Here is a 27,122-nt window from a genome sequence, read left to right on the forward strand (position 1 = left end):
TTTTTTATTCTCAGAGTGGGATCTTCGTCTTTTTTTTCCAAAGTGTATGACGTGCTAGATGTTGTTTACTTTTGGTTCAAAGGACGCTTGAAACTCTTGAACTATTTTTCTTTTTTTCCAATTTCATGCTTTTTACCTCCAAAACAATAACTTTACTTAATTAATTCATTAAATGTCATCATTTATCATTGATGACAAGAAACTTCTTCAACATGCGTTGGAGCCAATTTTCGTACAATGAAGGATCACGAAAAAAAAACTGAGATCATTACTGATCAGAAGCCTGTATTAGCTGGCCGTAGCCGATTTCGTTTCCTATTTGTAGTCGTAGATGTTTACATGGAACGAAAGTCGCGTTTCTTACGTGCCAAAAATGCATTAGTTGAGTGTTTCTCGTATTTATAGATTTGCAACTTGATACATTCAATTGCAACAGTAAAGGTGACATATTTGATTAACGATCACTAAAATGCTGGCAATAAGCTTCTATTTAAGATCAAAATAATTCTGTCGTCCCTTTTCCCGCCCCCCTTTTGTTTCTCCGACGGTTTTAGTTACCTTTCTAAGCCACATTTCGCAACGAATATGTTTTCGTTCGACGCATTGTGCAATACCCCCCCTTCAAGCGATTGCCCGACACGTTGAAAAAAAAGAATAAACCCCAAATAAACAAAAAAATCTCTTCATTCAAGGCTGGTAAAGCTATCATCGTTGACGGTGTACATCCTTTGAAAAAGAGATCTTTTCAAGGATTACATTTTAGTATTAAGGTACGAAATTTGAAATGCTAAAGTCTCATGCAGCCAAAAAGATGCTGAAACCCACACCCGCTAAGTTCGAGTGGAGTCTCCCAGGTTAGACTTCAGTTACTGAAAAAGTTGTTATTTTACCAGTTAAGAAATAGGAAATGTCTTGGCAACTGTGGACCCCTTGAAGTATGGTCCCCACTCCTTTGTCATATTGATGAAAAATGTAGTATTCTTTTTTTTATGCATGTGTCAGGGCATCCATTATAATCTTGAGTTCTTCTTTCAGTTTCCATGATCACACAAAACTCTATGATTTTACGTTGTGAAAAAGAAATCGTAACACGCTTTTTATGTAATTTAGTTAATCTGAGGCCTACCTCTTCGCTTTCAAGAGCAGAGCAAATTATGAGTATTTTTCAGGGAAACCTGAGTGGAATCAACGATTGGTCAATCGCACTTTAACTGATGTTGCTAAGCTACGGCTACGGCGTCTGAAAAATGAAAGCCCTGCCCAATCCGAGTCAAACTTTCCTAGATTTAGCCATCCATGTTTCTGTCTGGTATATTCAAGCAAAGGCAGTGTTCGTCTACTCTGTAAAGTAATATTTTCACTTTAAGGAAATTCTGCGCCTCAGAAAAAGAGGAATCAATAGAACGTGACGCACTTCCTTAAGTAACGCAACTTTGTTGATGCCCAATTTAACGTAAGCTGATTATGAATAATTATTACGGGGAAGTCCCTTGTAGGAAGATGACGGTTTCAAGAGGTACATATCGTGCACTCTGACCAGATCGAAGGCCGATTTCCCATTACCAATCCCCACCCCCTCCCGGCCCCGCCTTTCTGTTCAGTCAATACAGGACATGACGTTCAAGGGGGAACTCACTCTTTCTCGGCGCCTCAGGGGTGGGGTTAGATTCGCCCCTCGTAACATAACCTAAATAGACATCAGCTGGTGATTCTTTTTTATAAATTCAGCTGCATGCTTTACTTTACGAAGCAACAATTACTGTTTCACTTTTCGTAAACTTTGCCCTGTTTACTAGTTCTAACGAACTAGACTCAATCAAACCGTTTTATTCCACTCTCGTATTCGCTTATGTACAACGGCTGTGTAAAAAGCTACAAGATCACAACAGGTGGTGCATCTAGCTTTTGACATAATGTTCACAATCATCATCTGACATGCGTCGCGCACGAATCACAAAAAACTCCGACACACTTGCTATCCCTTGTTCCCTTTTTGGTTTACTGAATGTTTCCCCCCCCACCACGCTGTCATATATTTTATTTTGCAGAGAAAGTTCCATTTCAGTCTCTTAATTTTGGTTTCATAAGTATTAGGATAAGAATACTAAACAAGACACTTCTCTGACTAAGACGGTAAGCAGTAAAAAAAAGTAGGATTTTATAAACGATCTTTTCCCACGTTACAAACTAAAGTGTTTCGGAACGAACATGCAACAGAAAGGGGATTTAAATGTCCGAAATAATCTTGGATTTTGGTAAAGACTGATCGCAGAGAAATAGACTTAAACTTAATATTCTGCAAAATAAAACGAGTAACTCACTATTAAGCCTTTAACTTCCAAGTTTAATCACAAAGTCTCCCTTCTAATTTTCGGCTCTAGATGTCACTTTTGTAAATAAGTTTGGATTATGAAGTGTCCAACTGACAAGTTTCTTTAAAAAAGTTTCTCCAAAACTGTTGGCTAGATAATATATTGGTACTGTAGGGAGACGTTATTAATTGAAGAGTCTGATAGTGAAAGAGTTAAAGCAGACACACGTTGCATGAATTAGGTGTAGGGGCGAGAAATTGTGATGTAAAAGGAACAAAAACCTTGTTCTTTTTAGACCATCGGAAGCGGGAAAAAGACGTGGTTCCGTTAAAGATTTTCTTACCGATCTCTTGTTTTACCTTTTTCCACTCTATACATTGTTACTCGTTTCTGTTTTGCAGGGAAAGCTTTATTTCTGCTACTTACTTTTAGCTTCCACAGCCACTCGATCAGAATACTAGAAAAGACACTTTTCTGACTTAAAAAGGAATGCAGTATCAAAGTGTGATTTTAGAAAAAATCTTTTCCCAGTTTGCAAAACTGAAATATTTTAAATTAAACATTAAAACTATTAACTGAATATTAGGCCTTTAACTGACAAAATCTGATTACCAAGTCTCCTTTCCAATAGCCGTAAATGTCACTGTAAATAAGTTTAGAGAATGAAGTGTTACATCAATATAACACCCTCCGGCTGATAAGTTTCTTCATTCTCCAAAACTGTTTGTTGTATAATATATGGGTACTAAAGGGAGAAGTTACGAGTGGAACAGTTGAACAGAAAGTGAGAGTTACAGCAGACACACTTTATGCATGAATCAGATCATGTGCGGAAGTAACGGGAAATTTTGATGTAAGAAGAACAGAAATTCACATGAGGTTATTTTATATAAATTATTTGGAAGCTGGAAAGCGGCGTAGTTCTATTTCAGGTTTTCTTTTTATCTAGAGCACAGTTATTTTGCTTTGTTTTGTGTTGTTCATTCACAAATTGCCCAAGATGGTTCGATTTGGCGAGTATTACATTTTGTCGAAAATCCCACTTTTTTTGGGTTTTAATTTTGTTTTTATGTTCTTCTGCAATCTTACGTTGTTTGATTTTTTTCTGAGAAATCGACCATTCTTCTTCCCACACAGGAGACAGCAGTCATGAAAAATCATGTAGAAACCTTAAAAACAGTCTGGATACTGTTTACATGTCGCCACATTTCTTCTAAGTACTGATCGTGACCTACAAGCTACTTGGCTATGTTATCAGTGGTGGATGCAAACCTTAAGCTAGGAGGGCCCGGTTTTGTGTCGCTTGCCCTGCCGGCTTTCTTTTCCTCTGCGATTTTTTTTAATTTGACCAAATAAGGAGGGGGGGCGCCTCCCCTAAATCCGCCACTGGTAATGAATATACAATTCTACTCCATAATGTTAACTCTGGTATTTTTCTTAATATCTCTGAAGAAATATAGGTGGCGTAGAATGCGTTGAATATATTCAATGCATTCTACACCATCTATAGTGACATATACGCGGCAAGATTCGCAACCTAACTTCTTGACACGCTCCACCATGCTGGAATGCTAACCATACAAGAGGGAGACGAATACCGAGCACACGGTCGGTTTGTGGAGCATACTACTTTTTTTGAAAGCGCCATCGCAATCATGAAAACGGCTGGCCATGGCAGAGAAGTAGCAGTGGCTCATGGAAGACTTAGAATGTAATTTTTAATAAAATCAGTGAGAAGTAATAGGCAAAAGAGCATCACGAGGAAGCACTTGACATCAAGATGGGAATTGGCGATCGACAAGGAAGAAGAACTAGTTACGGGAACCCCGGAACTGTGTTCAACTCCCTCGCCGAATAACAGAAAAATAAAGAATATCACGAGCAAGCACTTGCCTTCGCCATAGAAATTGGCGAAAGGAAAGGAAAAAGGTACCAGTAACGGGGATTTCGGAACCGTGTTCTACTCCCTTCCTTAGCGAATATCCTGAGAAGGCTAAAGGATGTCACGAGAAAACACTTGTCATCGCAATGAAATTGGCGACAGGAATGGAGAAGGTAAGAGTAACGGGAACCTAGGAACTGATATCTAATCCCCTAGCGAATATCAGGTTAAAGAATGTCAAGAGAAAGCACTTACCTTAGCGATACAACTAAGCGATAGGAAAGTACAAGGTATGAGTAACCGGAACCTCGGAACTGCGTTCCACCCCCTTGGCGAGTGTCAGAAGGCTAAAGATTATCAAGAGAAAGCACTTGCCTTCGCAATAGAAATAAGCGACACAAAAGAGAAGGTATGAGTAACGGGAACCTCGGAAATGTGTTCGACTCCCTCGGGGAATATCTCAAGGCTAAAGAATACGAAAAGAAAGCACTCGACATCCCAATAGAAACAGGCGACAGGAAAGGAGAAGGTAGGAGTAACGGGAGCCTCGGAACTGCTTATCACTTCTGACACCAGAGAGTGGGAAAGACAAACAACTAACAACTAAGTAAACCACAAAAGAGCGTTTCTTCAATGCTGTTACAAGATCGACACTATTACCAACAACAACAACCAAAAAATTTAAAACTCCTAGTGACTGGGTAATGGAGAGACAACAGAAATCCCAAATTTTGATGTACCATCTACCTGCGTGTTTATTCTCTGATAAATAATGGGTCGGAACCATCAAAATTAATGTAGAGTTTTGCCAGATTTTTACAATAATCTACGTACTAGGCAATGTTGTTTTTTTTTAATTTGGTTTTGAACCTCTAACTGTTTTACATTCCAAAAGTTTAACTCCTGCAAATTAAGCTCATTATTTATAAAACCGTCTCTTTCCCTCCTAAATGCAAACTTTATTAATAAATTACATAAACAAATTAAAATAAAGGGGAAAATTAAAGAAAGAGAGAGGAAAAAAACCATCTTCATTCAAAGTAATGACAATCTAGATCAACAGAGTACACATTATTATTCATGAGAAGAAGTTGGGTATCTTCACCCCTTAACTTTCATATAATGATATTATATGTTGGAAGTGACATTTTGCAAGAGAGGAACTTTCTAACACTAACCTCTAATAATCCTGAATAATCCTGAGCATGTCTTTTAGGTCAAAATACAGTGATTTAAGTCGAAAACTGTGCAGTTAAAATATATACTCAAACATCTCTCCCTACTATGCAATAGTTAAGCTGTGTTGTTGATTCTATTTACAGAAATAAGTTACAAGGCATAAAAGAGGATTCATTTCATAACTACTCAGTCACTACTTTCGAAACATTGATAGCATTAATCTTCTAACAATCTTCTTGTCCAAAATTCTAATTAGCTTCAGAAATTTTTATCATTCATATTTGTAGTTAGTAAACCCTTTAAGAAGTATTCCAGTTACAGCACATGAGCATCAGCTGTGTGCAAAAAGAAAAGGAAAAACAAACAAACTGGAAAAAACAGTCTTTTACAAGTCCCTCTCGAAGTAAACCACTATTGCGATTCATTATTACAGGTAATTCCTTTTACAAACAAAGATTATTTCGTACCAGAGGATACGATGAACTATAATTTATATGCTGTGACTGAAGAGGAGTAAAAAGAATAAGGTTTAACTAATTCAATGAAACTTTTTCCTTGAGGCAAGTAGACAACGTCCTTAAATTTATATGGTAGCCATGCTTAATCTGTATAGGCCTGCACCAACATGGAGAGAGTAGGGAAGCTGAAGTACCCATTCAGACATAAACTAAGTAACTATTTCCCACTTCATGGATCACAGCCATGACTTGCAGATCAAATTTCCATTACAGCACTGTTGCATCAATGTGTAGTTTGACAGGAAGTGGGCCTGCTTCCTCATTCTCATCACTTGTAACCAGCGGTATTTTCTCCAACAGACTATCATCATCTAACAACATAAGCTCACCGACAACAGATGCCTAAACAAAGTAGACCATTTTGTTTTACATCAGTAACACATCATGATTATGACAAAATTTTGTGACCTGTTTTAAAACAACTACTGTAGCTGCATGATCACTTAACAAGGAAATTGAGAGTTGTAAAACTGATGTTAATTGTAAAATGAATAGAACTTTTTACTAATCAAGCAAAAGGGCTGTACGGGTGAATATTGGCCCAAGGTTGTGCAAGTACAGACTGAAAGCAGCGAAGGACGAGGCCCACGATTTGTCACTACAGCTCAAGCAAGCAATTTTATTGAGTAGTGTATTATATAGCACTCAGACTGAACTTGTTTATTTTGTGAGAATCAGGTACCAAAGAACCAATAAGAAGGCTCAGATTTACCTCAAGATTACCTTCCCATAAAATAACAAGCAACTATTGGATGAGGTCAAGCATGATATCATGCAAAACCATATTCAGTAATTGTTTCAATTTAAATTTTTTACAAGTATTCAGCCATTTTGAGTTTCTACAAACGTTTAATGACACTACAAGGATGAGGGGCTTAGAAACTTGGAAGATTTTGAACTTGGCATGATCAATGCAATATCCACTGCAGACTTTTCATTTATAGTGTCAACTTTGTCTTTTGTCTTTTGACTGAAGGCTCCTGACTTATCATAGCACGTCTAGAGCATAACAATTTAATTTGACCGAACTTATGCTGTGACACTCCCTGAATGACATCACTTTTAATTCAATTTGCTTCTTTATCAAAAGTAGCCAATCAAATTCTATTCAAAGGAGCAGAAAATATCCCATATTACTGTAGGTAACAATAGCCCTGCTTTTAACTCTTTAACTCTCAAGATCTCATTAGTAATTCTCCTTACTGTCTGGCAAATGATTCTCATCATGTAAGTTTGGAGAATTTGGGTTTTAGATCAATTAGTAATCCCATAATTGATATCTTTTTATTCTCATCACTTGTCTGCATGATATCGTATAGATATGGTAAGGAAAAATTCTGTCTTGGTCACTCATGGGAAAGAAGAAAAATGCTCAGAAGAAGGGCTTCATGCTTCACAGTGATTGTATCACTTCAGTTTCTTGTTCAAAGTTTAATACTATGATGTATTATTAATTTTTTTTTTTGACAACACAGTACACAACACTGCAGACTGTACCTTGCCCTTTTCTCTAGGAGTAGTAGTCGCTGTAGCACAACATAACCATATCAAGAAGAAAATGGACAGGAAAAGGGTGGACGATAACAACCAGAATGGAAGGCCTGAACGCTGTGAAACACATTGAAGCCACTGGTGTCCTCTATTAACAACAGTGCTAGAGTATGAATCATCACCGTCATCTGAAAAAATAAATAAAGTGTGTACTGTAAATTGACCCGAAAGCCAAGTGTTACTACACTACCAGTGAAAACTAAGATAATGGTGACAACAACTGTCTCTAAAGCCCCAGAAATTATACAATTTTCATCTCAGCCATTCAACAGATCCAATAGGTACATGAACAGCCTGTACCTGTAATTCTGACATCAGATAATTATCTGTTAAAAATACAACATGGATACTTCCATTTTAAATTAAAAAATCTAACTAGTTGTGCACTGTTTAAAAAAATTGGAAGCTACACACTAAGACATTCATCACTCAAATGGTTAACACCAGTATTACAATTGTTTGTGAGCTGCACATATGTGATGCAGTTTTTGTGTACATGGCTATGTTACAAGGCAGTTTTTGAAAAGGTTGTTTCAAATGTTAAAGCTGTTTGCACAATTGAAGACACTTTGGATGATTATATGGTACATGTAAGGTTATTAAATGGATTATCTTAATTCAGTAAGTGGGAAATTTATTTCAAATCTATTACATATAGGCAAACATCTCCTTTTAAAATTTGTTAAAACCTTCAACTCCCAAGATTTGATTAATAATTATCCTCAAGCTGTGAGACATTTCCTAGTTTAGAGCATCTGGTGTTAGATCAAGATAACTTCTACCTGATAAATTTGAGTATTCTCGTGACCTGTTTGCATTACTGGATACTGTATAGATATTACAGGGAGAAATTCCTTGTTGATCCCTTCTGAGAGTTTAACCCTTTAACTTCCAGATCAACTTTGTAATTCTCCTGACTGTCAACCATATAATTCTTATGATGTTGGTTCAGAGAATTTAGCATTGGATCAACTTATCATCCCTAAATTGATACTTTTCTTTATTCTCATCACTTATCTGCGTGATATTATATTGATATTGTAAGGAGAAATTCTGTCTTGGTCACTTATGGGAGTTAAAGGGTTAAGGCATAATGGTACATCAAGTAATTTACTATGGCACTCTTTGCACAATCAGGTTTGGCATGTAACTCACCACTGTATCTGGCTACTTGTGGATCATCATTCTCGATAACATCTATTTCATCAAACTTTTGTACTGTGATAAACTCTCGTGGTGGTTCATTGATTTCAATTATGCTGACACCATTGCTATCGCCATAGCTGTAATAATAGGATGATGACATCCTGTAGTAATATCCAACTCTGTTCATGAACCCACGGCAATACTTGCTGACGTCCAAAACTGGGTAAACATACACCATGTAAGTCCTGAAACTCCACTGATCTGGCATTCTCTCCTGAAATAAATTTATGTACTTTGCATAAACTTTGACTCTTGCTGTGTGCAGAGTTAATAAGTTAGTATCTCATTTAAGAGACTCTATAGGGTTTTTGGTTGCACAAGATCTGACCACAAACAAGGAGCAAGCTTTAGAGATGTCAACATGCAAAACAAACACGGCAGCTTGATTTATTTGCAGGATTGTTATCTAAAAAGATGTACAAAATCAGTGTAAAACAATACAGTTTTTACATATAGCAGACTCTACTTGAAGGGTTTCTAGCAAATATACCCATTTTATCCATTGGTCTTGTGTGCCTGAAAAAGAGGTCAATAGAAAAGAAAACAAGGGGGGGGGAAAGGAGTTTGAGAGAAGGCCATAGAATTGAAAGTTTAACCATGCTCAGACATCAATCTTGGCAAAGTACTATCTAAAGAGATTGAAATAAAGCAACTACATGGAGGTTTCTTTTCATAACTTGCACTCTGAAGGGAGGTTGAAGAAAACCATGGTGACTACATGTTGAAAATTGCATAAAATATTCTATATAATTTTTATGATTTGTTTTAAAAACAACCTACCTCCAGGTATGTCTCTGGGGAAGGGATGAGAGGTTGTGATTTACATCCCACAACACAGGCATAAAGGCTTTCACTTTCTTCATAACTTTCTCTACAGCCTAAACATAAAATACATAAAGAAAAATGTAGTTACATGTAGTTTCTTCATGAGAGGGGAAAAAAAAATAAGTCTCCATAATGAAACAAGCCCATGACATCAACATTTTGCCCTAAATACTTGAACACTGAGCTGCATTGTACAAGTACAAAGATACACTTTACCTACTGCAAGCTGGGCCATTAGCAGTGGTTTAATCCTTCACACCCTAACAACGGTATTCATTTTCTCCCTACTGTTCTAAGGTGCTGACAAGGAGAATTTGTCTAACAATCAAGAGTTTCTTGAGTTGGTGATCATTTCTTTTATTCTCATTAATGTTTGATTCAGTGGTTATATTGTAAGGAGAAATTAGATGCTAATCACTCTTAAAGGTTTAAGGGTTAAGTACAATAAGTTGCAAATAGAGAGTTTAGAATAGCCAGAGGACCAACAAGAGGGTAGTTTTGAAGGCTTGAAGAACCTTATGTTCCTTGGAATGTCTGGGCTCTGTTGGGAAACTTCGAAGATCTACATGTACATGTAGACTCTTTGAGAATTAATAGTCAAATCAAACAATATCCCCAGATTTTTATTTCGCCTTCCTTCTTGTCGCTTTTTTACTTGAAAATATATTAACATTGTAAGGATGAATTTATTTTTGGTCACTCCCAAGAATGAAAGAGTTCCTTGAGGTTTCCTTTAAACAAACAAAAATCTTCAACAACTCCACCCGCTTCACAGCTGCTATTGACACACCTGCCATTGGTAAGTTTCTCATGTGAAAAAGTATCCTGTTTACTTCTACAATTAGCAGTTGTGTCAGTGAATGGATTAAGAAAATAGGCAACCTTTGCACTCAGTTGCAAAATGAAGAAAGGTGTAAGACAATCATTGAAATATATACAAACTTCTAAAAAAGTTTTCTTGTTCACTTGAATTATCAATCATTAATTCAAAGAACCTGTTATCTCCAAAATTGCATCATCTTCTGACTTAATTTTTTTTCCCAAACAAAAATAGCCTTGTGAAGTTAAGGAGTAACTCTCGAAGAAAGAAATTTTTTTATGATTTTATCATGAAGAGAAAAACAGAAAACACCCAACAAACAAAAAAGGAAATCACAGCTGCAACTTGCGGGTAAATGTGCCAAATTTTGTTGTAATTTTTTTGGAAAAAAAATCATTTAAACATGTTACACCACTGAGCCTGCACTGTATATTACAACATCAGTTCACATAGCACAAGGGAAACTGATTTAAGCTTGACACTAAAATAACATAATCATCATTTTCATCTAATGATATTTTAATGAAACTTTTCCCTGGTTTCTTAAAAGGTTTACGACAAGAGAATGTGCAAGTAGTTACCAGCAACACCTTTGGCAGGTGTTATTTAAGTTTAGTAACGTCTTCTCAAATGGTACCCTTTTAGCAATGTCTCAAAACTAAGATGGGATACAAATGCTCTGGTTTCAAAAATGACCAACAGAGAGCAAACATCTTGATCAAACTAAAAATTTGACACTTCCTGCATAAAACTAAAAACAGCTACACTGTATATGGGTTGTTATTTGATAGCACGTGGACAAATTTGTTGAATCGTAAATATTTCCATAACCCCAAAGAACCAAGAGGCAGAAATATGCATCCGGCTTCAGTTTTTTTTATGAAATCAGGCCGACAGAGAGCGGAAAAAAAATATATTACAATTACCTTAATATTCACATATTTGTAGGCTTACATGAGGAATCAGAAACAAAGGGAAAAAATCATTCTTCTCGTGCACAAAATAGGGCAAGCTACGGGAAACATCAAAGGCTCTAAGAAATGATAACACTTCACATCATCTTTAATCAAATGGTTTTGATACTCCGCTTGATCATCTCAAACGTGCACTAGCTTGTAAAATTGCGCTGAAGGCATATATGCAATAGAAAAACTAGGAAAAGTTGTCCCCTGTCCTAACTTGAGAATGTGTGGTTGTCCATCATTTTTATAAAGCTTTCCACCGAATACCCATGAAAGGATTTAGACCCAAACAAATAAATGCTGCTGCCTCAGCTACAATATGTATCCAGGCAACGAAGACAGACTTAAAAGAATCTCCCGAATTTTTCTCTGAATAAATCTTCGGTTGAATCGAAAACAAACAAGGTTGGAAAATAAAAATCCGTATTTCAACCTTGTACAGACAACTTACAATGCATGTTTAACACACTAGTCTTTTCTTCTCAATTCAGCAAAGAATAAGATCTAGCCAAACTGAAAGCATGGCTTATATAACGGACTACAAGTTTACCTGATACGCAGACTGCTGTAAAATTTTCGGAGGTTGAGTATCCAGACTTCAATTGTGCTATAGCAGATAGCCGGCAACCTTGCTTACAAGCAAGCGAAGGTTCTTCCTGAATACATAAGAGACAAAAAAAAATAAGAATCCTAATTTCAACCAGACTGAGGCCAAGAAGCGCCAGCTGCTACATAAATGCTTTGTATACCAGCAAGGAGTGGCGAGATCCTCAACAGAATTCAGAAATGTGCGCAAACAACTTCATAATTTATAGATTACGATTTACTACCTTTGGGTATGTATGTAACGGGTAGCTCCGCTCACAGCTTTCCTTGCACTCATCTAAGATACCCGACGATTCATCAGCGAAACTACACTGCAAGATCGAGAGCAAAACAAAGGCAAGCAAAAAGTGAAGACAGCGTGCACCAGTAGCCATCTTTGTTTGGTTCCCTTTCGATAACTCTTGGAATACAAATCACGTGACTTAAACACGAAAAACAGGTTTCATTCATCAGCGGTTTCAATCGTCCGATAATGTTATGGCGACCATACCGCTGACAAAGAGCCAAATGACCCTGGGCTCCAGATCGCGACCATTCAGACTGGTCTGCGATATTTACTATAGAAATGAAGAGAGAGGACATTTTCGATCCGTAGGTTAGCAACCAATATAAAGATTTTGTCGAGAAGTTACTTTAGGAAGCATTATGACGGAGGGAAAAAGAGCTTCAGCTCTCACTAGAATATCGACTGCTCTGTTTTATGGCGTTTGCTCTTTTTTGATCGTGGTAATCAACAAAACTGTTTTGACAACTTACAAGTAAGTTTATTAATTTCTTATGTAAAATGATTATTCCTGAATGAGTGCTCTGATGTAAGCTTCGAAATGTCGGCACGGCTAAATTTTCCTGTTGTATTTTATAGGTTTCCATCGTTCCAGTTTCTCGGAATTGGACAGGTAACGTAGCCGCGTGTACGTGGCGCTAATAGGCCATGAATTTGGTTTCTTGTTTAATTAGATTCTGATTTGTTATTGCTGTCGGTTCCATAAATCATTTTCTCTTGGGGCACGACTGTTTTAAGAACTTATCAATGTATACATCTAGACTGTTTGAGACATAGTGGTCTGATGCTGTTTTGACTCTGAATTTTTAATCGTGTTTGATGAACAGTAGTTTTTACTCAGATGCCCAAGACAGACCTCCTATCGGAGTAAGACTGTTTGCTATGTGTTTCAAGCAGCGCCACGTAACATGAATTATTTGGCTTTGCGATTCCTCCCCCAAAATAATAATATTTATAATGACATAAAGAGTTCTTTTGAAAATTTCAAAAATTTTAAGACGTCATAACTGTCCGTAAGAAACTTGTGAATAAGTTGTCAATAAAAACATGCTTTGTAAAAAATTATCCACTCTTCATACATGTTTAGTATGTTCTTTTCATATCAAATATAAAAGGAAATAAGGCAAATATAATAATATCTATTGTTCTGTATTTAAATCGTATTGATTAATAATATTACTGCAACTGTACATTTTATGATATATATTCCTCATTCTTTAACCCTTCACACTGATGCATCAGTATGCATATTCTCCATACTGATCTTATTACATCTCTTTAGGTGCTGAAAGGAGAATTTTTTTAACAATCAAGAACCTTTTTAGTTGTTGATCATTTCCTCTCTTCTCATAACCTTAATGTTTGATTCTGGGTGATACTCTGGGGAGAAATTAGATGCTAGTCACTCTCAGGGGTTAAAGTATTATTTCAAATTACCTGTGGCTTTGTTTTCTTAACCCTTGAACTCCCATGAGTGACCAAGACAGAATTTCTCGTTTCGATATCCCTACAGTATCAAGCAGAAAAGTGATGAGAATAAAGAGAAATATCAATCAGGGGATTATTAGTTGATCCAATAACAAATTCTCCGAACTAAATTCTAGGAATTGTATGGCAGTCACTTACAAGAATTACTGATGAAATCTTGTTATTGAAAGGGTCAAAATCTTCCCTCCCCCTTCCTGTAACTCCACCAAGAACAAATAAATGAATGAGTGATGAAATTGAACCAAACCATTCATGATTTGATCTTTTATGCCCTAACATCAGCATGCAAATTCTCCATACTGTTCTCTACACATTTTTTTAAGAACTGGAGTATTAGTTTAACAGTTGAAAGCTTCTTTAGTTGGTGATCATCATGACCTGTACTCTCATGACCTTTGTGTGTGATTTGGGGCTGATGTTGTAAGGAGAAGTTACATGTAGATGTTTCTCACTCTTTGGAGTTGAAGGGTTAAATTTACCATTGATAGCCTGACCACCACATTGAGCTCTTCTAAGATCAGTGGTTGAGCATCTGAACTGCAAATACTGAGTTGGTAAATCTTACAAGCAAGTTTAATTGCCATTGGAAGCATTCAGAAAGGCCTTTCAGCCTTTTACTTCCTAGTATTACTGTCAGACTTAAAAAAGAACCCACCATCATTATTTCTTAGGAATTTCATTAATGTTGATATTGTGAATCAAAAAAAAAGAATCAGGGTAAAATTTCACTAACCTTATAAATAAATTTTATTTTTCATCAATAGATGTTTGCCACAGTTGTAGTCCTTTATTGCCTGAAGTTTGGTGGTGTTGTTTCATTTCCAGATTATTCGTTGTCAACTTTTCAAAAAGTAAGTTGTACAGTCATTTAGGTATGTAGTTATAATGTTCAATGAATATTTTTACCTCATCAGTCAATTTTTATTGAGACCAACTAATGGATTAACTTACTTGTTGACATTCACAAAATAGTGATTGAATTAACAAATAGATTCCAAGTTGCCATGCATCTGTTCAGTAATAGATCACAAATGACGTCAAAATGTGGTAGGAACAAAAAAGTGGCACACGAGGCACAGCCGAGTGTGTCACTGATGTTCTTACCACATTTTGACATCCTCTGTGATCTATTACTGAACAGACACACGGCAACTTGGAATCTATTTGTTTTATATAATAAAGAAGTAAAAAAAGTTTTAATGACGTCATCTATACGTCTGTCCTCCAATAGATCATAAGTGAGAACCAATCAAAATGCGTGCATAACTGAGCTTATAATAAAAATTTTGATATAAATTAATTTCAAAATTTGTTTTTTGTGATCTACGCTTAAGGACAAAACCACATTATCTCACTGAAAGCAGAATACTTCCTTTGTTTAACTTATAAAATAATCTAAAACACCATTCAAAGTTAAACAAAGGGTAAAACAATAGACTGCCTGAAATACTAATGAGCTAGATTTCTTTAGCATGAGTTTTTTGAGTGCGTTTTGAAAAGTTGCGTGCATGTGCATGCTTTTTTACATGTGTTTTGGGCCAAGTACCTCTGAGCTGTACTGTAGGCAGTGTATTTTCTTTAAAAAATTATTTTGTTAGGATTAAAAAAAATGTAAATGGTGAGTTAATTGGTCTCAATCATGAAGTTTGAATTATTTTGAATTCATTGCTTTTGCTTTGTTTGGGAATAATTCCAAAATTGAATGACACCAATACTGACCTCACGCACATGGTATTTCCTTAGCTGGATAATTTTGAAGTTAAATTATTGTACATCAGATACGAGAATGTCTAAAATTGTCGTTTTCAATGTATAGGGGATTCATTTTCTTTTCTTTTTTTTTTTTTTTTTTTTTTTTTTTTACCATTTACACAACATTTTCAGGTTTGGCCACTTCCATTATTTTATGTTGGCAATCTTGTTTTTGGATTAGGAAGCACTAAGAGACTCAAGTAAGTGGTTCCAGTGTTTTTAAAAGTTTGTGTTATATGTGCGCTGATGGTTGTCAGCAGCCCACTTAACTGAGGAAATCAAGGAAGGAGTGAATTTTCTCAGAAGATGTTATTAGAATATATCAAAACTCAGTCCTTACTAACAGTTGAGGAGAAAGAACAACAACAATCAATTAAAGGTTTATTCTATCTGAGCAACACCAATTTGTAAGGACTACCCTCCCCACTCCCCTAAAAAATAAATTAAAGGTAATATAACCATTGCATGTAGTTGAGGGAATTTTAGCTTTCAAATCATGGTATGGTTGTGAAAGGGTTAAAATATCATTTAAATTAATACTTTTGTTTTCCTTTTCCTTAAACTTGCTATGTAGGTTAATTTAATAAAATTGGAATTTTATCATTTAGATTATAACTATGCTATATTTTGTTTGTTTTTCAGCCTTCCCATGTTTACTGTCCTGCGAAGGTTTTCCATTTTGTTTACTATGATAGGAGAAGTGTGGCTGTTAGGGTGAGTAACACATACAGGCTCACTTCACAGTGAAAGAACATAAAAAAAAAAAAAATGGTTGCACAAGAGATCTTGCCTATGGGCCAGACTGAAGCCTTCCCCAGTTTCTTTGATATGAAGTAGTGAGGAATATTCCTTTTCCCATTCTGCCCTTTTTGACAGAATGACTGGTACCCATTCATGCCTGGGACAGAGAGAGAAACACTGTAAGAAGTTAAGTGTCACGCCTTAGAACACAGCACACTGCCATGGAACCTGCAACTGATTTCATTTATTTTTCTTCTGCATGAACTCTATTGTGCACTGGTCTTGAAGTCATATTAGATACATGTATGTAGTCTAGATACTGAACACTAAATAAAAGTTCTTTTACATATGACCTAAACTGACTGTAATGATTTTTAGGTCAAAGGCAACCTTTCAAGTGCAGGCTACAGTGTTCCTTATGATTTTCGGTGCCCTTATGGCAGCAAGGTAATCAATGAAAAATTTGTGTTGCTAAAATTATGATTCGTAAAATGAAAATTTAGATGGAAAGAATGGTTAAAGTATGATAGATGTTGGACTTTTCATATTAGTAACAGCATGACTATGCTTCCGTCATATATGTACCTGTAGATGATAACAAAAGATAAATTGAACTCCACACAGTTACATGTACCAGTAACCAACCTTTTTCCTATATGCGTCAATACATGAGAAGAATGGTTAACACATGTTCATATGTTTTTTTCAACTGATACAAGCTAGTGGCCATGAGATAGCAATTTGGAATGTGTTTTATTTGTGTCTGCTGTTGTTTTTGTGATGATTATGGGGAAGTTTTAGATAACACTTGGGTATTCAGATTGCTGATGTACACACTGAGTGTTCCTCTCCTTTTTTTGTTTTGTTTTGTTTTGTTTTTGTATTTTTTCTCATCATGTTTCATTTATATAGAATTGCATAATTTATATGCATAGAAGTAACTGACACATTGGAAGACAGTTCAATTTTCACGTAAAAATTTACTTTCTGAAGCTGTTGGTGAAAGCCAACATGTGGCTGTTGACCACAGTGCATGTGAAAGTAATGTAATACTTGACAATCTGTACTTGAAAAGATCACAAAGTCCTGATGTTTAATACATATTTTCTTGTTTCAGTGGTGATCTTGCATTTGATGCCACTGGTTATATATATATACTCATCAATGATGTTCTCACTGCGGCAAATGGTGAGTACAGTTACAGTCTATATTTTGTATGTGCTAGAGGAGTTTCCCAAGCTACATGTACAAGAACGGCACACACCACCTACTGCTAGGGCCTGGGTTACATTCCTGCACTTGTAGGTTGTGTTTGTTGTTGTTTGTTGTCCCTTCTCTGAAGGCTTTGCTCAGGCTCCTCAAGTTTTCCTGCCTCCACTAAAACCAACTTTCGAAATTTGAGTTATGCAAGGAAACATATTTGGACATGAAGAGCCACCTCATGAAATGTCCACTGCTAAATCCCTATTATTATTATTAGTATTAATATTTTTAATTATTATTAGTTGAAATTTAAGATCATATATGTAGATAAATTTAGTATCAGTGAAATTACTTCTAATTCTCATACACCAGGTGTTTTTGTCAAGAAAAAGTTAGAATCAAAGGCAAGTGATGTACATGTGTTGATTGCTGTTAAACTCAATGAAGTAAATTATAGACCTTGGCTCTTGAATGATTGTAGTAGATACTATCAATTTATAAGTGTGGAGAATGTCTTGGTCGGAGAGTTTTTCAGGAATTCTACTCTTTCTTTATCAATTAGCTTTTTTCTATGGCCAGTTTTGATTTACACTATGGTGGAAGCCCAGAAAGTATATTTAATAGTGTTACCCAGTTTCATGGATCATTAACCCTGACCAGAGTTCAAACATGAGAGATGCAATGAATGCCTAAAGCTGCAGACCTTCTCTTTGCCCTGGTCCATAAGAATAATTCCCTCCCCCTCCCCTCCCCCCCAAGAAAAAATTTAAAAAATAGCAAAAAAGCTGTGCATGTCAATTATTTCTTTTGTATGAATCACTGGGTGCCTGAAGGCTCTTGTTCTCAAAAATCTGGGGTCTTCTGAGCAAAGTTGTTCAAGTTCCCACTCAGGCAAAAGTTTTCACTTCTGGCTTTTACTTTTACTGTACATGTATGCTCTGTAAAAGAAAAGTCTGCATAAGCCAGTACCAAACATCTTGACCTTGAGTTACTTGATACTATAAATTAAAGTTGTAAAATTGACCTAATTACAGCTTAGCAGTACATCAGAGAACAGCATGGGCTAGACGGTTTTATGACTGAAGTCAGTTTCAATAAATTACAATTTGAACAGCTTTTCTGTATCATTCATGGAAAGAAACTTTTTTTGTACATCTAGGAACTAGGAAAATATGGTTTATTGTTTTACAATGCCATGTTTATGCTGTTTCCAGCTTTTCTTATTTCCTACTTTACTGGAGAATTTGATAAGGTAAGATAAACCATTACATGATTACTCAGTCACAAGGAGATCTGTTTGCTTTGATACCCTTAGTAGAACATAAATTTAATTCATCTGAGCCACTGCTTAGTAATATATTCTATGTTGCCATGGGTCTGTGCAGTAATAGATCACTGTTGTACAAACCAAATTAATAAGACTTCTGTTTACTAAATAAATGATGTCAAACAGACTCTATATGTAACTATCATCTGTTAACTAATCCTAACACTGTAGGTAATTTGTGTTATACTCTGTATCATAAATATATGGTAATGAAAAAAAGTCTATCTAAACTTAATCCACTCACATAGTCTTTGTACTTACTTTGGAGGCTCTTATGAGCCAGCAACTACTACTTGGCATGATCAGTAAATAATTGATAGAGACAGTATTATGACCTGATTAATTTTATCTGCCTGGTATTTTTAGGTTTTACAATTTGATAACTGGAAAGATCCAATATTTCTTTTATACTTCACTTCCTCTTGTATTATGGGGTAAGTAAACTATTATGTGTAATGATATGTTGTGTGATCGCAACTCTCTTTACTTCAGCCAGCAATTTTCCTCTGACAATAAGTTTGAGTCAGGTCTTTCTACGAGATTAAAATTTTCCCTTTTTTTATTTTTCTATTTATTTTTTTTCTTCCAAATGAAAATAATGAACTGTCTTTAAATGGTTAATCGTTTGGACTTCCATTTGGATCAGAAAAATAAAGTTCCATCTATTACAATTATTTATCTGCCCATTAATTACTAAATAACATCTTGCCAATCATGTCTTTTGATTTTTGTGAAAAAGATTTCTTTTCCCACATCCTAATTACCTTGGTTATCATTGATAATAATTGAGGTGTACATGTCTTGAGTGTGTACAAACATCATGAAATCATCTCTTGAACTATTCTTGATCCAAATCTAGGTTTATCTTGATGTACTCTATAGTACTGTGTACTCAAGCAAATTCTGCCCTCACTACCACAATTGTTGGGTGTCTGAAGGTAAACTGCCATAAAACATTTTCTAGTATAGATGTTTTAAACACACTAAATTGATTCTCTTTTAACCCTTAGAGCTGTGGGGGTGCATAACACATCGAATGTCTTACAGTATCACCCCCAAATCAAACGTTAAGGATACGAGAATATAGGAAATGATTGCTGACTAAACAAGCTCTTGATTCAAAATTAAGAGATCCTTGCAGCTAAGAACAGTACTGAAACGAGTAGTTAAACGTAGGACGTGAAAAAAATTCAGGCCCGTATGGGATTTGAACCCCTGAACTCTGCGATACCAGTGCAGCACTCTGCCAACTGAGCTAGCAAGCCAACTGGGAGCTGGTCAATGTGTTGGGTCCAAATAAAACATCCAAGTTCAACTTTCATCACGTGGATGGTTTATTTGGACCCAACACATTGACCAGCTCCCAGTTGGCTTGTGAGCTCAGTTGGTAGAGCACTGCACTGGTATCACAGAGGTCATGGGTTCAAATCCCATACAAGCCTGAATTTTTTTCAGGTCCTATTTTCAACTACTCGTTTCAGTAGTGTTCTTAGCTGTGAGGATCTCTTAATCTCATTTCTTCACCGCAGTGCAAATATATGAATTTCATATATCTAAAATCACCTTTTAAGCCCTTGATTGTCAAACAATTTCTCCTTGTTGGTACTGTAGAGGTTAAGGGTTGCATGTAATTCATGTGTGAGTGTGTGTGAAATGCAACTGGAAATGTTGTTCAGCATCTCGTGATGTGTTATGAGTTCCAAGATTACATAGTGTGATTATTATGTCTGTGTTGTTTTTGTTCTTTCCAGAATATTTTAGTGACTTATTTGGGTATGTTCCTTGGAGGAGATTATGTCTTTTCAGTGCGAAACTTTATGGGGCTCAATGTAAGGTGAGGGCAAAAATGTACCAGTGATAAAATGGTTTTAGCAAGTTTTCATGTAGACGTATGACACTAAATCACAGTAACACCAACAATGCAAATTGCTTGCTTCATTTCTGTCAATTGATTAACTGACAGAATTGTCATGCAGAAAATGTTCTAGCTGATCTCAATGCTGTAAGTGACTCAATAAAGATAGATATGATTAGTTGAAAATTAGCTTTCAGTAAAGTATTCTTTTGTGGGAACGCACACTCTCCAAGTTTATTACTATCCTTGTTAAAGAGAGGAGAAGTACACTGTGGGTTATCAAAAAAACAAACAAACAAAAACAAAAAAATACAGGAAAATAGAACAAAATAATAAAAAAGATAACTTAACCCATAGGTTTGGAACAAGCAATAACAACAACAACAACAACAACCACAACAACAACAAAAGCAACACAACAAAACATGAAGACATAATTGATTGTCTTCTTTTACCGACCAACATTCATCTATATGGTAGAGATGATTTAATTACTTTTAATCTGCATTTCCATGAGCATATACTTAAAACAAATGTCTGCTACTCTCCACGCAGTGTTTTTGGAAGTGTGATCTATTCATACATCACATTCAGAGAAAAAGATCCTCCCTCGACTCAAGGTGCAACAGCCAGCAGTGATGCAAAAAAGCAGACTGCCACTGCTTAATGGCTAGAAACAGTGCTGCAACTTTTCTCTCAATTTGACACACATCTTACACGTCTTATACAAGGCTTCAGTGTAATAAAGTATAGGACATATAGTTTGGTACGCGTGAAGTTCAGCTTCTGCATCAAAGCCATTGCAAAGCTGTTCTGGTGTTGAAATTCGTGGCGTCGCTAATTGGGAACAATAGTGACTGGTCACAAAATTATGTGTTATGGATACGCGTAAGAGATAGTACACTAGCGCCGATTCGATGATATATTTATTTTGAAACAAATTGATGATAATTATTACAATTTGCTTCATATGTAATCATAATTTATAGTTCCCTTTTTGTTGGCCTGAATTTTGAGACCTAGAATCACAGGCAGATCGCACTATGGGTTTGAGGTCAATAATTGTAAAAAGACGCTTCAAACGTCTGATAAAGGCTAAAAAATATCACAAATGTGTCGATCAACATTTCATTTAACTTTATTGAGATATTCAGGCGGAGATGCAATTTAGCTATGCAATTTTCAGAGCTTTATTTGTAACCCTCATAGATTTTGTTCGTCTCATGTCAACAATTATTAACCACAAACACAGTGTGGTCTGCCTATGCTAGAACTTGATTAAATTACGAGGGACTTTGCTCCAACATATTATTTTTGGGTGAAAATGGTTCATTAAGTGATTTTAGATGTCACTTCCAACATCTTAAATAATTTCAACCTGTAAATAGTTTCCGTATTTAAATAGCCACCTAAGAGTGAAAGAAAAAAATTCCATGCACAACCACATCATTAATTTTAAAGCAAATATTGTCATGTATGAAGGTAAAAAATCACCGGTTAATGAGCAACTATTCCGTGGGCGTTTGTTGAATATGAGATGATAGGCCAAGGCCCGCAGGGATAATTTGGCTGTTTTCATCTCATATCCCACAAGCGGTGGTAATTAAAATGCCCCAAAATATAGATAAATCTTCCCAAATTCATTTTGTAAGAACAAACGGAATGTTATTATGTACAAAAACACTTTGGGTTTAACTCGTCTTCATATGCGCACATGGTATAATGGCTCATAACCCATGATGGGGAAGCCAATGAAACCTCTTGAATTTCCTAATTAATTGATCCAATTTTTAATGACTTATCATATTTTATTGTCTTTTACATCTGCATCACGGAATTGCTTTAATCTCTGACGATAGAGTATACTTTTATATGTCAGGTTGAAAATTACGCAGGAACTAAATAAATCTTATCGTTCAACTACATTAAGCAGAGCACAAGTAACGCGCGGGTCGAGAGCAAAATCACCCGATATTGGACAGTTGGTTATTTTGGACTGTAAAAACACCTGTTCTACCAGTCGGCTGTGCGAGTTACGCTTCTTTATCTGCTTCGCTTTTATACGCCTTATAAGAAATGCGCACAAAATAAAGCATTTGGATGATAAATTACGTATTAGATAGGCCGGCTCCTCAAAATACGACACACTCGTTCAAAACACTCAGCGTTGCTACACATCAAAGGTTCTTATAAGATATGTACAGTTGTCTTGGACACATTTGCAGAACGCAATTTACTTCGATGTGAGAAAATTATTACTTGTCAGTGGATAACTTACGAGTAGATATGAAATTATTACTTGTCAATAGATAACTAATGACACTGTGTTATGTTCTAAGAATTATTTTAGGCTCATGGTGTCTAACCCCAACAGTTTACTTAAAGAAACTTTGTTTTATATTTCACGAGATAAAATGATATTTACCATATTTTAAATCAAGATTTAAGATATTACCCCATCATTATTTATGAAAGTGAGACATGTAATACTTTTCCTGCAATTGTGGTTTGGGTTTGCCAGGCTAAGAAGCAAATTGAGATTATTTGTGGTTTTAGTCCCATCAAGAAGGGAAGAACAATCATTAAATCTCCATGAGCCAGATTACATGATGAATCCGAGGACTGGGTACAGAATGCCTCAGAGGAATCATGGGTAGATTGGTTTTTGGGGAAACAAGGGAATACTCAAGTCTAAACTAAGTCAAAAAAAATTCCCCACTGAAGAAATCTGGAAGCAAATTTTATTTATTGGTTAACCTGATATTATAATTAGTTTGACAAGTATAATTTTTGGGACATATATAGTTAACATAATTTTATGGGTATTCCTTGAAATACAGAGAAAAAAAATTAAGTATTGGGAAAATCTGGTCTGTTCAAACTACTGATAGTAGGGTGTTATTGCCAAAATCATTAAAATGCAGCATTTGCTAACAGTTGGCGTTTGACATTTCTAACTTAACGTACAGACAAGGGTGACTTGCATTACATACATGTAATAACTGCACACACCCGATTGCAAAGTCATTGAAACGTGAAAATCGTTTGCAATGAACGACGAGGACAAATGGCTTGATGGGTACTCATGTACGCGTTAACCACAAAAAGTTGCACGTGCTAAACGATGGAAGCCAACCAAGCTTTCCTGAAAGGAAAGAATTTTCATAAGAAAAAAAAGATTTTTCATAAATAATAGAAAAAGGAAAGCACTGATTACGTAACTGTGCAAACATTTCCCATAACGCTCTTGGGTCACATCGCTCATGGATCATACAATTTAGGAACCAACGCTTCTGCAATTGAGTGTACACATTCAATTCTATCCTATGGTAACCTACCCTGTGCACGAACAAGAAGTCGCATAAGCAAAAAATTAATGCAAAAAATCAAACCGCTCGGATCTATTAATTCTAATATTTCTTATCTCACTTTACAAAAGAGTCTTCTGAATTAGTAATTGTAGTTCAGTACGCTACTTTTTTAATTCATGCATGGATTTTGCGCTCTCACTTGAAAGTTCTTTTTCGAATCAATTTCCATCATTCTGTAAAACGGATCTCCGTGAAACCTCAGCGATACAAGAGATTCGTACAACCTTGTGTATGGTCGCTGTTGGACACACAAAGAAAGAGACTTTAAAATTTCTTACCTCTAGAATTTAGAAATCGAGAAAATTTCGTGCAATGGTCGCTTAAGAGAGAGTTTTCGATGACTGGATACTGTATTATTATACTAGTTTTGTAAATACTAGTCTATGGGCGGCCGTCACCACCAAAAATACAAGGATGTCAAATAGATCAGCAAATACAAAGATGGTGTAAGGATCAGCTGCAGGATAGCATAGCTAATAAAGGAATGGCATGGCCAAATTATAGACAGTCTAGTTTTCCTTCGTGAAACAGAACACCCTAAACATGAATAGTTTAGCCAAATGAGAAACGGTTTAGTAGCCCATGTTGAGTTGGATCATGAGATTGTGAAATGGACTAGCTTAATTACGAATAGCTTAGCACTCATTTGCGATACAGTACTCAAACGGTGTAGCGTTGAGTTAAACGGCTCAGGGTAACGTCGAGTAGCACAGCGTACGCACAAACGGTGTAGCGTTGCGTCAAATGGCTCAGCGTAATTTAGAATGGTACAGCGTACACACATATGGTGTAGCGCTGCGGGAAATGGCTCAGCGTAATGTCGAATGGTACAGCGTACATAAAAACAGTGTAGCGTTGTGTGAAATGGCTCAGCGTAATGTCGAATGGTACAGCGTACATACAAACAGTGTAGCGTTGCGTGAAATGGCTTAGAGTAATGTCGAATGGTACAGCGTACATACAAACAGTGTAGCGTTGCGTGAAGTGGCTTAGCATAATGTCGAATGGCACAGCGTACACCCAAATGGTGTAGCGTTGCGTGAAATGGCTCAGCGTAATGTAGAATGGTACAGCGTAGACACAAATAGTGTAGCGTTCGGTCGAATAGCTTTGCAAAACATCAGACGCTCTATCTGAACATTAAATTACTTAGTATTACTTGAAATATTTCGATGTTGTGGCGAATCGTCGTGGCGTGACGTGAAGGCCATGCCATTCCTTTATTAGCTATGCTATCCTGCAGCTGATCCTTAAGCCATCTTTGTATTTGCTGATCTATACGACATCCTTGTATTTTTGGTGGTGACGCCCTCAAGGCATCTCGCCGAAACCACCAAAAATACAAACCGCAAATGGAACAGCGATCTGCTGGGGGTATGACGTCATCGAATGTGAAGACTGACACGAAATCATTACATGGCGTAGTATAGTCTTCACTTCGCTTTGCCGTAAAGCAGAGCCAATTTGGTACGTTTCTCCTCTTTTTTCACTACTGATATTGCACTTATTCGTTGTCGTTCATGAAAGCGTCAATTAAAATAGCAACGAGACTGAATTCTACCACGATTTGCCGGCCTCCCGGTTTACCACAGTTTGCACGCGTTGGTGGGCCTGAACATGTTTATAGTATTAAGTAGTGTTATGACGTGCATTAAATGTCAATTGTCGAGCTCTCTTTTCTTTCTCCGACTCACGCTTACTTTTCAATGAGAGTCCAACTTCAACGGCTCTTTGAACATTGGAGGAGTACGTGAGAAGTTAAATATTGTGTGTGCCCTGGACGCCATAGTAAGAAAACTGCTGTCCTTGATCTGTTTTGACATTTTTCGATCAAAGTGATATCGGAATGCTTTAATTGATGTGCCGGACGATAAGAGTAAGCTAAGAGAAGACATATTTATTATTTTAAAAAGGTGTACATTATATTGCTTTGTTTATTAATTTTTTCCTGGGTGCAGTGATAGTAAAAGTAATGCACCGTAATGCACGTAGTTGTACGTAATTGTCCAACTTTACATTTCTGTACCTCAACTATTAATTTAACTATTAAACTGAACTATTATTAAAATGTGCATTAAATGTCTATTGCCGAGCTCTCATTTCTTTTCTTTTCTGACTTGCGCTTTCTTTTCAAAGGGAGTTTAACTTCAACGGTTCTTTGAACATTGCAGGAGTACGTGAGAAGTTGGATTTTGTGTGTGCCCTGGACGCCATGGTCACGCAACTCTAGTCAATATATTTGGTGTGTACTGAACTCAGTCTGTAGCAATAATAATAATAAAAATAATAATAATAATAATAATAATAATAATAGTAATAATAATCACAAAAATTAATAGTTGAGGTACAGAAATGTAAAAATAAATAAAAATGTAAATAAATACGTCTACCGAAACAAACGACGAAACAGCAAGACGTCCTGTCAATTGTCTGAATTATGCAATAGTTTTTATTCAGCAAGTTGCGACTGTAACAGATCGAACGGTAAAACTCGACCTAGAGTTGGACAATTACGTACAACTACGTGCATTACGGTATCCGCACTAGCCTTCCTTAATACGTGATGACTACGGAATGGGAAAGAGCACAGGGAAGATAAGTATGTATGCGCGCAAAACCAACTCAGAAAAAATATTACTCTGGCAAAAACTATTTTGGAACGCGAAAAAACCCTTTAACTGTTTCCGGTCCAGACATGTAATCTACGTTTGATCGATAAAATAAAAATGGAACTTACTTTTACTATCACTGCACCCAGGAAAAAATTAATAAACAAAGCAATATAATGTACACCTCTTTAAAATAATAAATATGTCTTCTCTTAGCTTACTCTTATCGTCCGGCACATCAATTAAAGCATTCCGATATCACTTTGATCGAAAAATGTCAAAACAGATCAAGGACAGCAGTTTTCTTACCATGGCGTCCAGGGCACACACAATATTTAACTTCTCACGTACTCCTCCAATGTTCAAAGAGCCGTTGAAGTTGGACTCTCATTGAAAAGTAAGCGTGAGTCGGAGAAAGAAAAGAGAGCTCGACAATTGACATTTAATGCACGTCATAACACTACTTAATACTATAAACATGTTCAGGCCCACCAACGCGTGCAAACTGTGGTAAACCGGGAGGCCGGCAAATCGTGGTAGAATTCAGTCTCGTTGCTATTTTAATTGACGCTTTCATGAACGACAACGAATAAGTGCAATATCAGTAGTTAAAAAAGAGGAAAAACGTACCA

At 36.2% G+C, this 27,122-nt stretch overlaps 2 protein-coding genes across 2 annotated transcripts; one reads left to right on the forward strand and one right to left on the reverse strand.

The window, feature by feature from the left end:
- Nucleotides 1–4,923: 4,923 nt before the first annotated feature.
- Nucleotides 4,924–12,353, reverse strand: LOC113671221 (transmembrane protein 59). The gene is made up of 6 exons (XM_089188044.1): nucleotides 12,086–12,353; nucleotides 11,806–11,911; nucleotides 9,429–9,526; nucleotides 8,598–8,862; nucleotides 7,389–7,570; nucleotides 4,924–6,233 (listed from the first exon to the last, which is right to left on the reverse strand). The coding sequence occupies exons 1-6, from the start codon at nucleotides 12,233–12,235 to the stop codon at nucleotides 6,099–6,101; spliced, it is 936 nt and encodes a 311-aa protein (XP_089044170.1). The 5' UTR covers nucleotides 12,236–12,353; the 3' UTR covers nucleotides 4,924–6,098.
- Nucleotides 12,354–12,378: 25 nt separating this feature from the next.
- On the forward strand, nucleotides 12,379–23,446 carry LOC113671301 (nucleotide sugar transporter SLC35D2). Its single transcript, XM_027187515.2, has 13 exons — nucleotides 12,379–12,619; nucleotides 12,724–12,757; nucleotides 14,397–14,483; nucleotides 15,517–15,584; nucleotides 16,027–16,098; nucleotides 16,504–16,572; nucleotides 17,243–17,313; nucleotides 17,701–17,732; nucleotides 18,488–18,580; nucleotides 19,022–19,089; nucleotides 19,515–19,593; nucleotides 20,407–20,489; nucleotides 21,066–23,446. Exons 1-13 carry the CDS (start codon nucleotides 12,507–12,509, stop codon nucleotides 21,175–21,177), a joined length of 981 nt encoding a protein of 326 aa, XP_027043316.2. The 5' UTR covers nucleotides 12,379–12,506; the 3' UTR covers nucleotides 21,178–23,446.
- The last annotated feature ends 3,676 nt before the right edge of the window (nucleotides 23,447–27,122 follow it).

The sequence above is a fragment of the Pocillopora damicornis genome, chromosome 11, assembly GCF_964200805.1.
Source record: "Pocillopora damicornis chromosome 11, jaPocDami1.2, whole genome shotgun sequence".
In the NCBI taxonomy this organism is placed as follows: domain Eukaryota; kingdom Metazoa; phylum Cnidaria; class Anthozoa; order Scleractinia; family Pocilloporidae; genus Pocillopora; species Pocillopora damicornis.

Bases quoted from the DNA above. Each gene is read 5' to 3' on its own strand.
- LOC113671221 (XM_089188044.1), bottom strand. From the start codon at position 12,235: ATGGCTACTGGTGCACGCTGTCTTCACTTTTTGCTTGCCTTTGTTTTG. The intron at 9,527-11,805 runs GTAAACTTGTAG...TTTTATGTTTAG, and splicing joins TACAGCAGTCTGCGTATCAG to GCTGTAGAGAAAGTTATGAA. The intron at 7,571-8,597 runs GTGAGTTACATG...TTATTTTTTCAG, and splicing joins ACAAGTAGCCAGATACAGTG to ATGACGGTGATGATTCATAC.
- LOC113671301 (XM_027187515.2), top strand. From the start codon at position 12,507: ATGACGGAGGGAAAAAGAGCTTCAGCTCTCACTAGAATATCGACTGCT. The intron at 17,314-17,700 runs GTGAGTACAGTT...CTCATACACCAG, and splicing joins TGTTCTCACTGCGGCAAATG to GTGTTTTTGTCAAGAAAAAG. The intron at 19,090-19,514 runs GTAAGTAAACTA...ATCCAAATCTAG, and splicing joins ACTTCCTCTTGTATTATGGG to GTTTATCTTGATGTACTCTA.